This window comes from Salmo salar, chromosome ssa26, assembly GCF_905237065.1.
Source record: "Salmo salar chromosome ssa26, Ssal_v3.1, whole genome shotgun sequence".
Classification (NCBI taxonomy): domain Eukaryota; kingdom Metazoa; phylum Chordata; class Actinopteri; order Salmoniformes; family Salmonidae; genus Salmo; species Salmo salar.
The window spans coordinates 31,795,064-31,810,368 of NC_059467.1; the positions used below are offsets into that span (position 1 = coordinate 31,795,064).

The following is a 15,305-nucleotide window of genomic DNA, read 5'->3' on the forward strand; positions in this document are numbered from 1 at the left end:
GTTTGATATTATTATGTTTCAGTTAAATATTGTATCTGTTTTAGCTTCTTGCGGCCAATTTGCAGTCTACAAATGATTTGTAATAATGTTCCGGCCCCCTGACCATCAGCTCAAGAGTCTAGTTGATGATCCCAGTCCTAGTAGGTGTCACGACTTCCGCCGAGGTCGGTCCCTCTCCTTGTTCGACGTCACCGGTCTTCTAGCCATCACCGATCCACCTTTCATTTTCCATTTGTTTTGTCTTGTTTTCCCGCACACCTGGTTTGCATTCCCTCATTACTCGTCTTGCATATAACCCTCTGTTTCCCCCCATGTTGGTGTGTGGAATTGTTAGGTGTAAACGTATGGGTACTCCAGGCTGGTTTGCGACGGGTAATTGTAACCCATGTGCGTTTAGTTTTCTGAGTGCCGTGCTTTGTTCGCCTCAATAAAGGGCTCCGTTTGCTACCCATTTCTGCTCGCCTGCGCCTGACTTCCCTGCAGCCAGTTACGCACTCCCTTACAGTAGGTCTATAGTAGGTCCATGCTGTGGAAAGGCAGGATGATATGGCTCTATTCCACATCATAATGAGTCAGTCTGGAGGTGTTATGGATACACTTGATTCAATATCAATACTGATGTTACCACTTCTCCTGCAGTAGAGGATCACATACACAAAAATCACACACACACACACACACACACACACACACACACACACACACACACACACACACACACACACAGGCAATGAAAAACATGTAGGTGTTTTTATGTGTGTGTACGAGCATCTGTGTGTGTTATTTGTGTCCCTTTGAATTTAGTTAGGGTATGTGTTTCTCCGTGTATTTAGGTGTGTGTGAGTGCTTGCATGCCTTTGTGCATTTGTTATTGTTGTAGGTGTTTCTCTACTTCAGAGTGGTAACATCCATATTGATATTCAATCCAGTACTCAACAGGGAGCTAGCTGTATGTATTCCAACATTATCTTGTAGGCTATCTTCTCTACTCTGACATCCATCCCTGAAAGAGAGAGTGTGTGTGTGTGTGTGTGTGTGTGTGTGTGTGTGTGTGTGTGTGTGTGTGTGTGTGTGTGTGTGTGTGTGTGCGCATAAGCTGTGTGATTCTCTCTCAGACACTCACGGCAACATCGAGGCCAATGGGGTATTACTGTAGAATCTTCTTAATAATATGCAAAACGAAATCCTCAGCCAAGGCTTTCCATTCGCTGAGATTATCACGTGAAGCTGATGCATTTATTCCACATATCATGGCTTTTTGAACTTCACCCATGATTGTGTTTGATCCTGTTGTCTTCCTATAGGCCCTGTGACGTATGTGGCTTGTAACGTCTGTAACGTTGTTAAAGGGACATTTCATTCATAAATTAAAGTTTGTCAGATGTTTTCAGACCTCTAAAGTAGTCTAATTTCTAGATGAAAGCACATCCCACGACATCAGTTGTGTAAATCCAGCTATACGCCTTCATCACAAATAAATTGAAAAGATAAGCACTGTCTAATTCCCTGTTTTTCCTGGTTTACTCTATTCTTATCTTTGGGCTGGAGGCATATAGCTGGATCTACACAACAGATGTCGTGGGATGGGGTTTCATCTTGACATTAGACTACTATAGAAGTCTCAAAACATCTCAAAAACGTTGATTTGAAAGTCTAATGATTGTGTTTCTGCTGTGGTTTTACATCTGACTTAGACTGTTGGCTCTGCTGTCTCTGTCTCTGTCTCTGTCTCTGTCTCTGTCTCTGTTCCGCTCTGCTCTGCTCTGCTCTGTCTCTGTCTCTGTCTCTGTCTCTGTCTCTGTTCCGCTCTGCTCTGCTCTGCTCTGTCTCTGTCTCTCTCTGTCTCTGCTCTGTCTCTGTCTCTGTCTCTGTCTCTGTCTGTATCTGTCTCTGTCTCTGTCTCTGTCTCTGTCTCGTATCTGTCTCTGTCTCTGTCTCTGTCTCTGCTCTGTCTCTGTCTCTATCTCTGTCTCTCTCTGCTCTGTCTCTGTCTCTCTCTGCTCTGTCTGTCTCTGCTCTGTCTCTCTCTGCTCTGTTCCGCTCTGCTCTGTCTCTCTCTGCTCTGTCTCTCTCTGCTCTGTTCCGCTCTGCTCTGTCTCTCTCTGCTCTGTCTCTGCTCTGTTCCGCTCTGCTCTGTCTCTGTCTCTCTCTGCTCTATCTCTCTCTGCTCTATCTCTCTCTCTCTATCTCTCTCTGCTCTGTCTCTCTCTGCTCTGTCTCTCTCTGCTCTATCTCTCTCTGCTCTGTCTCTCTCTGCTCTGTCTCTCTCTGCTCTGTCTCTCTCTGCTCTGTCTCTCTCTGCTCTGTCTCTCTCTGCTCTGTTCCGCTCTGCTCTGTCTCTCTCTGCTCTGTCTCTCTCTGCTCTGTTCCGCTCTGCTCTGTCTCTCTCTGCTCTGTCTCTGCTCTGTTCCGCTCTGTCTCTGTCTCTCTCTGCTCTGTCTCTCTCTGCTCTATCTCTCTCTGTGTCTCTCTCTGCTCTGTCTCTCTCTGCTCTGTCTCTCTCGCTCTGCTCTCTCTGCTCTGTCTCTCTCTGCTCTGTCTCTCTCTGCTCTGTCTCTCTCTGCTCTGTCTCTCTCTGCTCTGTCTCTCTCTGCTCTGTCTCTCTCTGCTCTGTCTCTCTCTGCTCTGTTCCGCTCTGCTCTGTCTCTCTCTGCTCTGTCTCTGCTCTGTTCCGCTCTGTCTCTGTCTCTCTCTGCTCTATCTCTCTCTGCTCTGTCTCTCTCTGCTCTGTCTCTCTCTGCTCTGTCTCTCTCTGCTCTGTCTCTCTCTGCTCTGTCTCTCTCTGCTCTGTCTCTGTCTCTGCTCTGTCTCTGCTCTGCTCTGTCTCTGTCTCTGTCTCTCTCTCTCTCTCTCTGCTCTGTCTCTCTCTGTCTCTGTCTCTCTCTGCTCTATCTCTCTCTGCTCTGTCTCTCTCTGCTCTGTCTCTCTCTGCTCTGTTCCGCTCTGCTCTGTCTCTCTCTGCTCTGTTCCGCTCTGCTCTGTCTCTGTCTCTGTCTCTCTCTATCTCTCTCTGCTCTGTCTCTCTCTGTCTCTGTCTCTCTCTGCTCTATCTCTCTCTGCTCTGTCTCTCTCTGCTCTGTCTCTCTCTGCTCTGTTCCGCTCTGCTCTGTCTCTCTCTGCTCTGTTCCGCTCTGCTCTGTCTCTGTCTCTGTCTCTCTCTATCTCTCTCTGCTCTGTCTCTCTCTGTCTCTGTCTCTCTCTGCTCTATCTCTCTCTGCTCTGTCTCTCTCTGCTCTGTCTCTCTCTGCTCTGTTCCGCTCTGCTCTGTCTCTCTCTGCTCTGTTCCGCTCTGCTCTGTCTCTCTCTGCTATGTCTCGCTCTGCTCTGTCTCGCTCTGCTCTGTTCCGCTCTGCTCTGTCTCTTCTCTGTTCCGCTCTGCTCTGTCTCTATCTCTGTCTCTGTCTCTCTCTGCTCTGTCTCTCTCTGCTATGTCTCGCTCTGCTCTGTTCCGCTCTGCTCTGTTCCGCTCTGCTCTGTCTCTTCTCTGTTCCGCTCTGCTCTGTCTCTATCTCTGTCTCTGTCTCTCTCTGCTCTGTCTCTCTCTGCTCTGTCTCTCTCTGCTCTGTCTCTGCTCTGCTTTGCAGTTTGATTTTATTTGCAAAGATCTGTGAGAAGACGGTGTTGAAACGAGTCCTGAAGGAACTGTGGAAGATCGTCCTCAACACTATTGAGAGAATGATAGTCTTACCTCCTCTCAATGACCAGAATGTAAGATGTTATGTTATACACACCAAACACACACACACAACACACACACACACACACACACACACACACACACACACACACACACACACACACACACACACACACACACACACACACACACACACACATCATTCCGCCTCTCAATTGCCAGACTGTAAGATGATACTGTATATATAAACACACATGCACGCACACACACACACACACACACACACACACACACACACACACACACACACACACACACACACACACACACACACACACACACACACACACACAACAACAACACTGAGAGACAGATAGTCCTCACACCTCTCAATGACCACTGTAAGACATGAAACTATTCTAACCATGATGGGAGAACCTCTTACACTGGGGCAGGAGTAGGTAGCTGTGGTTCTGGAGTGCTACAGATACTGAAGTGTTTACTTGCCCCCAGCAGGCACCAAATGAGATAATTGGCCAATATCAGAGCTGGGCTAAATTCTACCTACTGTACCTGGTCTCCCAGGACCGAAACAAAAAACGATCTAATGGAAAAATCACTACAGTACAGTATCTGCAACATTCCATGACCAGGGTTGCCTACCTCTCTACCTCTGGCTGGAATATCCTCTAGTCTGTCAATGCGCACACACCGACACACTCCCACACACAAATATGTACAAAACACAGACGCACCATAGAGGATATTTACAAAGTTAGGACAAGATGGTGTCTCCTCTCTTTATGTGTCAGTCATGCAGGAAATGTTAGTGAAGCCTGGATAGAGGAATGAAAATCCAAACCTGCTTTTCCAACAAGCAACACTGACAAGGCTGACAACACCCAGAAGGGATGTTCTCAAACACACACACACAGTCTTGTATAACTAACCTTGTGGGGGGACACAATTCTGTCCTGATCAAAATTCTATTTTCCCTAACCCCTAATCACAACCCTAACCTTTACCTCAAAATCTAACCTTACCCCTAACCCTAAACTTAATTGTAACCCTAACACTAATTCTAACCTTAACCCTAAACCCCCTAGAAATAGCATTTGACCTTGTGGGGACTAACAAAATGTCCCCAGTTGGTCAAAAGAAAATGTTTTACTATTCATGTGGAGACTTCTGGTCTAAACATGCCCACAGACACTTCTGGTCTAAACACGCCCACAGACACTTCTGGTCTAAACACGCCCACAGACACTTCTGGTCTAAACACGCCCACAGACACTTCTGGTCTAAACACGCCCACAGACACTTCTGGTCTAAACACGCCCACAGACACTTCTGGTCTAAACACGCCCACAGACACTTCTGGTCTAAACACGCCCACAGACACTTCTGGTCTAAACACGCCCAAAGATACTTCTGGTCTAAACACGCCCACAGACACTTCTGGTCTAAACACGCCCAAAGACACTTCTGGTCTAAACACGCCCACAGACACTTCTGGTCTAAACACACCCACAGACACTTCTGGTCTAAACACGCCCACAGACACTTCTGGTCTAAACACGCCCACAGACACTTCTGGTCTAAACACGCCCACAGACACACACACACACACACACACACACACACACACACACACACACACACACACACACACACACACACACACACACACACACACACACACACACACACACACACACACACACACACACACACACACACACACACACACACACACACACACACACACACACACACACACACACACAACAACAACACCAATGAAAACAATATCCTTTACAGTACCACCTTCATGTTTGCTTTCACATTATATTCAGTATGTAAGTGCTTCAAAGGTGTATATATAGAGTATAACCCTGTCTGTCTTTTCTCCTCACAGCAAGGAGCCCAGATGATTTTCAGTGCTGCCAAGGACCTGGGACAGCTATCCAAACTCAAGGTAGGTCTGGGGCACACCATGAGTGTGTGTATGTGTGAGAAATAAAGAAAGAGAGAAAGAGAGAATGAGTGAGAGACTGTGTTAAAAAACTGAGTTTAATAGGCAGTTCTGGGTTTTTGCAATCTCTAGTCCGTCACTAGTCCCACACAGTACACAACATACGTCCTCCAGAGCAGTAGATCTGTGTTAGTTGGTTAGTTCTCATAGTGATTACATCCAGATTGAGGTAATCTCTGCTAAAACAGCCCTCTCCTACCCTAGTCATGCAACTCCACTTCATGCTATAAACCCATGACTAAACTGGTCAAATCTTCATCATATTACGTAATCGTGGTTGCTTTCCAATCCGTCTGTAACACAGATGAACTGTTTTTAATGAAGTCCCTGTATCTCTACTCCTACATTAAAAGATCTTCCCACAGTTACACTCTTTGATCACAGTCACTAGTCTCATTTCATGTTCCAAGATGCACAGCAGAAAGATAGGGAGACAGTATTGTCTCTGTGATGCGCCATGGTTGAGCAGCAATTTGCAAGCAACTGTACTGTCGCTGTCTGTACTGTTTTTCTGTGTTCTCCTGCTGAATCAAATGATCAGATCTCACAATGTGTTTACCATCTCAGGAACCACCATAATAATACACTGTAAAGGGGTTGCCATGAATTTGACAGTAGTTTACAGGCAGCTCGGTGGCAAGTAAAATTATGTATTTTATATATTACAGTACGCCTCAAAATATGTTAATGAGCAAGGAACAACTATACCATGCACCCACTACTGGTCAAAATGTTTTTGGCGCTCCAAAGATACGGTACTGTATTCTGGGTGGAATTACATTACCATTTGAAATACAGCAATTTTGAAATACAGCAATTTTCCCACAATGCTCCATCATTTTTACTGTTGATAATACCTAAAATTAACATATAAATTACAGTTTTCCATTACAATGTACATAGCAATCTTATCATATGCAAACATCTGAAATGTAATCTGGCTGTGTGTGTGTGTGTGTGTGTGTGTGTGTGTGTGTGTGTGTGTGTGTGTGTGTGTGTGTGTGTGTGTGTGTGTGTGTGTGTGTGTGTGTGTGTGTGTGTGTGTCCTCTCTAAGAAGAATGTTATGGAAACATTTATTAATGAATCTATCTCTTTCTATTCTCTCCTGTCTAGGACCATGTGATCAGAGAGGAAGCCCGTAGCCTGACACCAAGACAGTGTGCAGCCATGGACCTTGTCCTTCCCACCATCAAGGTAATGGAGAGCTCTCGCTGTATCTATCCATCCCTCTCTCCCCCTCCATCTGTCTCTCCCTTTACCTAAAGGATAGTTGTAGAGTGGTGACTGTTTTAACAGGGTAGTAGGGTTGTAATGAGAGTTTACCTAAAGGATAGTTGTAGAGTGGTGACTGTTTTAACAGGGTAGTAGGGTTTTAATGAGTTTACCTAAAGGATAGTTGTAGAGTGGTGACTGTTTTAACAGGGTAGTAGGGTTGTATTGAGAGTTTACCTAAAGGATAGTTGTAGAGTGGTGACTGTTTTAACAGGGTAGTAGGGTTGTAATGAGTTTACCTAAAGGATAGTTGTAGAGTGGTGACTGTTTTAACAGGGTAGTAGGGTTGTAATGAGAGTTTACCTAAAGGATAGTTGTAGAGTGGTGACTGTTTTAACAGGGTAGTAGAGTTGTAATGAGTTTACCTAAAGGATAGTTGTAGAGTGGTGACTGTTTTAACAGGGTAGTAGGGTTGTAATGAGAGTTTACCTAAAGGATAGTTGTAGAGTGGTGACTGTTTTAACAGGGTAGTAGGGTTGTAATGAGAGTTTACCTAAAGGATAGTTGTAGAGTGGTGACTGTTTTAACAGGGTAGTAGGGTTGTAATGAGTTTACCTAAAGGATAGTTGTAGAGTGGTGACTGTTTTAACAGGGTAGTAGGGTTGTAATGAGAGTTTACCTAAAGGATAGTTGTAGAGTGGTGACTGTTTTAACAGGGTAGTAGGGTTGTAATGAGTTTACCTAAAGGATAGTTGTAGAGTGGTGACTGTTTTAACAGGGTAGTAGGGTTGTAATGAGAGTTTACCTAAAGGATAGTTGTAGAGTGGTGACTGTTTTAACAGGGTAGTAGGGTTGTAATGAGTTTACCTAAAGGATAGTTGTAGAGTGGTGACTGTTTTAACAGGGTAGTAGGGTTGTAATGAGAGTTTACCTAAAGGATAGTTGTAGAGTGGTGACTGTTTTAACAGGGTAGTAGAGTTGTAATGAGTTTACCTAAAGGATAGTTGTAGAGTGGTGACTGTTTTAACAGGGTAGTAGGGTTGTAATGAGAGTTTACCTAAAGGATAGTTGTAGAGTGGTGACTGTTTTAACAGGGTAGTAGGGTTGTAATGAGTTTACCTAAAGGATAGTTGTAGAGTGGTGACTGTTATAATAGGGTAGTAGGGTTGTAATGAGAGTTTACCTAAAGGATAGTTGTAGAGTGGTGACTGTTTTAACAGGGTAGTAGGGTTGTAATGAGAGTTTACCTAAAGGATAGTTGTAGAGTGGTGACTGTTTTAACAGGGTAGTAGGGTTGTAATGAGAGTTTACCTAAAGGATAGTTGTAGAGTGGTGACTGTTTTAACAGGGTAGTAGGGTTGTAATGAGAGTTTACCTAAAGGATAGTTGTAGAGTGGTGACTGTTTTAACAGGGTAGTAGGGTAGTAATGAGAGTTTACCTAAAGGATAGTTGTAGAGTGGTGACTGTTATAACAGGGTAGTAGGGTTGTAATGAGTTTACCTAAAGGATAGTTGTAGAGTGGTGACTGTTTTAACAGGGTAGTAGGGTTGTAATGAGAGTTTACCTAAAGGATAGTTGTAGAGTGGTGACTGTTTTAACAGGGTAGTAGGGTTGTAATGAGAGTTTACCTAAAGGATAGTTGTAGAGTGGTGACTGTTTTAACAGGGTAGTAGGGTTGTAATGAGAGTTTACCTAAAGGATAGTTGTAGAGTGGTGACTGTTTTAACAGGGTAGTAGGGTTGTAATGAGAGTTTACCTAAAGGATAGTTGTAGAGTGGTGACTGTTTTAAGAGGGTAGTAGGGTTGTAATGAGTTTACCTAAAGGATAGTTGTAGAGTGGTGACTGTTTTAACAGGGTAGTAGGGTTGTAATGAGAGTTTACCTAAAGGATAGTTGTAGAGTGGTGACTGTTTTAACAGGGTAGTAGGGTTGTAATGAGTTTACCTAAAGGATAGTTGTAGAGTGGTGACTGTTTTAACAGGGTAGTAGGGTTGTAATGAGAGTTTACCTAAAGGATAGTTGTAGAGTGGTGACTGTTTTAACAGGGTAGTAGGGTTGTAATGAGAGTTTACCTAAAGGATAGTTGTAGAGTGGTGACTGTTTTAACAGGGTAGTAGGGTTGTAATGAGAGTTTACCTAAAGGATAGTTGTAGAGTGGTGACTGTTTTAACAGGGTAGTAGGGTTGTAATGAGAGTTTACCTAAAGGATAGTTGTAGAGTGGTGACTGTTTTAAGAGGGTAGTAGGGTTGTAATGAGTTTACCTAAAGGATAGTTGTAGAGTGGTGACTGTTTTAACAGGGTAGTAGGGTTGTAATGAGAGTTTACCTAAAGGATAGTTGTAGAGTGGTGACTGTTTTAACAGGGTAGTAGAGTTGTAATGAGTTTACCTAAAGGATAGTTGTAGAGTGGTGACTGTTTTAACAGGGTAGTAGGGTTGTAATGAGAGTTTACCTAAAGGATAGTTGTAGAGTGGTGACTGTTTTAACAGGGTAGTAGGGTTTTAATGAGTTTACCTAAAGGATATTTGTAGAGTGGTGACTGTTATAACAGGGTAGTAGGGTTTTAATGAGTTTACCTAAAGGATAGTTGTAGAGTGGTGACTGTTTTAACAGGGTAGTAGGGTTTTAATGAGTTTACCTAAAGGATAGTTGTAGAGTGGAGGTCTTTATGAGGAGTAGTGGTGCTGAGAGGAGTCGATGCAGTCAGTATGTGCGTCCCAAATGGCACCCTATTCCCTACATAGTGCACTACTTTTGATCAGAGCCCTGTGGGTGCTATTTGGGACACAGACAAGAGTTCAGACCGGGGTCTGGGTGAACACAACGCAGCGCCGTGAAAAATAATGTAATTTATTCCTGTATCTCCATGGACACCAGCTCCCTGTTTAGATTGGTCATGCTGTGGAATTCTCTCCATCAGTATTCCGAGGAGAACGTCCAATTAGAGGAGTTGAGTAATGCTTCCAGGAGACTCTGGCCAATCACAGTTAAGTAATACCTTTAGGTGGAAGAGATACATAGGCTGAATGCAGGACTGGTTAAAGACTTGAGATGATAATATGATACACATATCCGCGTATGTGACAAAAAATGTTTTGTTGTTGATGTTATTGTTGGTGTTGTATCGACTAGCTCTTGGAGTTGGTGTTGTATGGACTAGCTCTTGAAGTTGGTGTTGTATGGACTAGCTCTTGGAGTTGGTGTTGTGTGGACTAGCTCTTGGAGTTGGTGTTGTGTGAACTAGCTCTTGGAGTTGGTATTGTGTGGACTAGCTCTTGGAGTTGGTGCTGTATGGACTAGCTCTTGGAATTGGTGTTGTGTGGACTAGCTCTTGGTGTTGTGTGGACTAGCTCTTGGAGTTGGTGTTGTGTTGACTAGCTCTTGGAGTTGGTGTTGTATGGACTAGCTCTTGGAGCTGGTGTTGTGTGGACTAGCTCTTGGAGTTGGTGTTGTGTGGACTAGCTCTTGGAGCTGGTGTTGTGTGGACTAGCTCTTGGAGCTGGTGTTGTGTGGACTAGCTCTTGGAGCTGGTGTTGTGTGGACTAGCTCTTGGAGTTGGTGTTGTGTGGACTAGCTCTTGGAGCTGGTGTTGTGTGGACTAGCTCTTGGAGTTGGTGTTGTATGGACTAGCTCTTGGAGCTGGTGTTGTGTGGACTAGCTCTTGGAGTTGGTGTTGTGTTGGATATGTCTTTAATGGTTTCTCTGCCGTTCTTCCCTCATCAACACCTACGGTACCTTCAGAGTGAATCTGGGCTGTGCCTATTCTGCCGAGGCAACAGATCTACAGAGCTTAGTCCCAAATGACACTGTATGCCCTATGTAGGACACTACTTTTGATCAGAAGTAGTTTGCTCTAGGTAATAGGATGACATTTGGAACACTGAGCTACAGCGCTTAGGATCATTTACTCTGAGCAGCTTTGGCTCATTGACTCACCCACTGTTTTCGGTCTGTATCCGATATTCCATAATGCATCAGTGACTGGATTATATCTGAACATGACTTTCTTGTTCCAGAGCCAATGGAGGATGACCTGTGAACTCATGAACTCCAGTGAGGTGGAGAGTGTGTGGGGGGGTGGAGTGTGTGTATGTGGCAGATGTGGCAGGGCTTTAAACAATTATCCTCTGTCTTAATGCAACAGTACAGAGTACATTTTTATTAGGCCTACTGCTGCCAGCCTGGATAAGCATACATAGTTATTACCTCTCCCACACAGTCTTCCACACAGTCTGGTCTGAAGATGTGAAAAGTACATTAACTCTGTATGTGTTCTATCTGGTCTGAAGATGTGAAAAGTACATTAACTCTGTATGTGTTCTATCTGGTCTGAAGATGTGAAAAGTACATTAACTCTGTACGTGTTCTATCTGGTCTGAGTGTACCCGAGTTAGATTGGTAACCTCACTCCTCAGTTTGAAATGCCTTGAATTGCTAGCTTTTCGGTGGTGTAGCTGGCTAAGGCGTTGTCGAGTGTTTGCGAAACAGAGGACCCGAGATCAAGTAGCAGATTTAGGAGGGAGAAAAATGTATTGTTAAACAAGCAGTTTGAAAATTGTTACATAAGCAAACATGCTTATTATCTCTCCCACACAGTCTCCTATACAGTCAGTCTGGTCGGAAGACTTAAAGGTACTTGAACATGTACGTTTTCAATCTGGTCTGAGGAACCAACATTAAAATGAATGTGGTTAATGAAAGCTTACCCAAGTAAACTTCAGCCCAGCTTTAACAAAAAGGGTAATCAGGTGCTCAACTGGAGGGACAACTCTAAAAAAGTAGTCCTACCTCCAGGACACTTCAACAGGTGACTATCCCAGAAAAGAAAAAGGAACAGTCTGTCTGCATATTTTTTTATTTTACCTTTATTCAACCACGCAAGTCAGTTAAAAACAAATTCTTATTTTACAATGACGGTCTACCCAGACAAAACCCTCCCCTTATAACCCGGACGACGCTGGGACAATTGTGTGCCGCCCTATGGGACTCCCAATCACGGCTGGTTGTGATACAGCCTGGGATCGAACCAGGGTCTGTAGTGACGCTTCTAGCACTGAGATGCAATGCCTTAGACCGCTGCGCCACTCTGGAGTCTTTTAACATACATATACAGCATCTTTGTCTTACGGGACAGACAAGCAGGCTAAATGTACTGACTATGTCTGTTCTCTTTCTGGTCTGAAGACTGAAGACAGTGAATAAAGTGACTCTGACTCAGTACGCTTTCCTTCTTTCTTTTTCCCTTTCTCTCTCTCTCTTTTCCGAAGCAATATTTTCACGCCGGAGGAAACGGTTTGAAGAAGACGTTCCTTGAGAAGAGCCCTGACCTCAAGTCCCTCAAATACGCTCTGAGCCTTTACACACAGCCTACTGATGCCTTGATCAAGAAGTATATATGCACCCAAACCTCTCAAGGTAAGGTCCCTGAGCTAGTAGATATGCACCAAACCTCTCAAGGTAAGGACACTGAGCTAGTAGATATGCACCCAAACCTCTCAAGGTAAGGTCCCTGAGCTAGTAGATATGCACCCAAAGCTCTCAAGTTAAGGACACTGAGCTAGTAGATATGCACCCAAACCTCTCAAGGTAAGGACACTGAGATGGTAGATATGCACCCAAAGCTCTCAGTTAAGGACACTGAGGTAATAGACATGCACCCAAACCTCTCAAGATAAGGACACTGAGAAAGTAGATATGCACCCAAACCTCTCAAGATAAGGACACTGAGAAAGTAGATATGCACCCAAACCTCTCAAGGTAAACACTGAGATAGTAGATATGCACCCAAAGCTCTCAAGATAAGGACACTGAGCTAGTGGATATGCACCCACACCTCTCAAGATAAGGACACTGAGCTAGTAGATATGCAACCAAACCTGTCAAGGTAAGGACACTGAACTAGTAGATATGCAACCAAAGCTCTCAAGTTAAGGACACCTCCGCTAGTATATACACCCTATCCACTCAAGGGAAGAATACACTTAATCTGTTTCCCCAAATGTCCCTGAAAGTCCCCAAATGTCCTCTCTAGAGGTTAGGGTTAGAGTTCAGGGTTAGGTCTATTCCATTTCAGTCAATTCAGGAAGAAATTCCAATTCCATTTTTTTCTCATAGAGAAGCATTGTTGGAAATTGGAATTAGAATTTCAGTTAACTTCCTAACCCTGTTCACAGGAGGCTGGTTAGGGGAGGACGGCTCAAATTAATGACTGGAATGGGACGAAGGGAATTGTATCATGTGTTTGATGAGCTGGATACCATTCCATTTATTCCATTACAGCCATTACTATGAGCCTGTCCTCCCCAATTAAGGTGCCACCAACCTCCTGTGACCCTGTGATAGTTATCCTTGCTTCTCTTACAGTGGGCTGCAGTGTTTTTCCATGTCAGCTTGGTTTCTCTCCAGTTTACCGTGTGAGATGGTTATTGCAGTAATTGCATTTTTTCATCTACTGCCTCCTTCAATCCCTTTCTCTTTCTATTTTACTCTTGCTTCTCTCTCTCTTTCTCACTCACTCTCTTTCGCTCTATTTCTCTCTCTGTCGCTCTCTCTCTTTCTCACTCACTCGCTCTCTGTCGCTCTCTCTGTCTCTCTCTCTGTCGCTCTCTCTGTCGCTCTCTCTCTCGCTCTCTCTCTGTCTCTCTCTCTCTGTCACTCTATCTGTCCCAGTTCCATGCTGTGTTTTACTGTGTCTCTGTGGAAGTGTAGGTTTTCTGTTTTCTTAACAGAGTAGAGCTACCTGATGGTCTATCTAGGGCAGTGGTTCCCAAACTTTTTATAGTTCAAACATTCAACCTCCAACTGCATACCCCCTCTAGCACCAGGGTCAGCACACTCTCAAATGTTGTTTTTTGCCATAATTGTAAGCCTGCCACACACATACATTACGATACATTTATTAAAAATACATGTTTAAGTTTACATACACTTAGGTTGGAGTCATTAAAACTAATTTTTCAATCACTCCACAAATAACTTGTTAACAAACCATAGTTTTGGCAAGTCGGTTAGGACATCTGCAAGTAATTTTTCCAACAATTGTTTACAGACAGATTATTTCACTTATAATTCACTGTATCACAATTTCAGTGGGTCAGAAGTTTACATACACTAAGTTGACTGTGCCTTTAAACAGCTTGGAAAATTACAGAAAATGATGTCATGACTTTAGAAGCTTCTGATAGGCTAATTGACATCATTTGAGTCAATTGGAGGTGTACCTGTGGATGTATTTCAAGGTCTAGCTTCAAACTCAGTGCCTCTTTGCTTGACATCATGGGAAAATCAAAAGAAATCAGCCAAGACCTCAGAAATAAAATTGTACACCTCCACAAGTCTGGTTCATCCTTGGGAGCAATTTCCAAACGCCTGAAGGTACCCCGTTCATCTGTACAAACAATAGTAAGTATAAACACCATGGGACCACACAGTCGTTATACCGCTCAGGAAGAAGACTCGTTCTGTCTCCTAAAGATGAACGTACTTTGGCGCGAGAAGTGCAAATCAATCCCAGAACAACAGCAAAGGACCTTGTGAAGACAAAAGTACAAAACGAGTCCTATATCGACATAACCTGAAAGGCCGCTCAGCAAGGAAGAAGCCACTGCTCCAAAACCACCATAAAAAAGCCAGACTACGGTTTGCAACTGCACATGGGGACAAAGATCATACTTTTTGTACAAAATCTCACGAAAATAGAACTGTTTGGCCATAATGATCATCGTTATGTTTGGAGGAAAAAGGGGGACGCTTGCAAGCCGAAGAACACCATCCCAACCGTGAAGCACGGGGGTGGCAGCATCGTGTTGTGGGGGTGCTTTTATTTTTATTTTTTATTTCACCTTTATTTAACCAGGTATGCTAGTTGAGAACAAGTTCTAATTTGCAACTGCGACCTGGCCAAGATAAAGCAAAGCAGTTCGACACATACAACAACACAGAGTTACACATGGAATAAACAAACATACAATCAATAATACAGTAGAAAGATCTATACACAGCATGTGCAAATGAGGTAGGATAAGAGAGGTAAGGCAATAAATAGGCCATGGTGGCAAAGAATTACAATATAGCAATTAAACACTGGAATGGTAGGATGTGCAGAAGATGAATGTGCAAATTGAGATACTGGGGTGCAACGGAGCAAGACAAATAAATAAATAAATAAATACAGTATGGGGATGAGGTAGATTGGATGGTCTATTTACAGATGAGCTATGTACAGGTGCAGTGATCTGTGAGCTGCTCTGACAGCTGGTGCTTAAAGCTAGTGAGGGAGGTAAGAGTCTCCAGCTTCAGATATTTTTGCAGTTCGTTCCAGTCATTGGCAGCAGAGAACTGGAAGGAGAGGCGGCCAAAGGATAAATTGGCTTTAGGGGTGACCAGTGAGATATACCTGCTGGAGCGCGTGTTACGGGTG

General features: G+C 43.8%; 1 protein-coding gene across 4 annotated transcripts in view; it reads left to right on the forward strand.

Moving 5' to 3' along the window:
• Positions 1-15,305, forward strand: part of LOC106593220 (protein unc-13 homolog C) — a 184,439-nt gene that overhangs the window by 145,912 nt on the left and 23,222 nt on the right. For all 4 annotated transcript variants that reach the window (XM_045708287.1, XM_045708288.1, XM_045708289.1 and 1 more), the window contains 4 exons: positions 3,585-3,708; positions 5,556-5,615; positions 6,787-6,867; positions 12,154-12,301. In XM_045708287.1, coding sequence (XP_045564243.1) covers positions 3,585-3,708; positions 5,556-5,615; positions 6,787-6,867; positions 12,154-12,301 — 413 coding nt within the window. The remainder of the gene's footprint in view (positions 1-3,584; positions 3,709-5,555; positions 5,616-6,786; positions 6,868-12,153; positions 12,302-15,305) is intronic.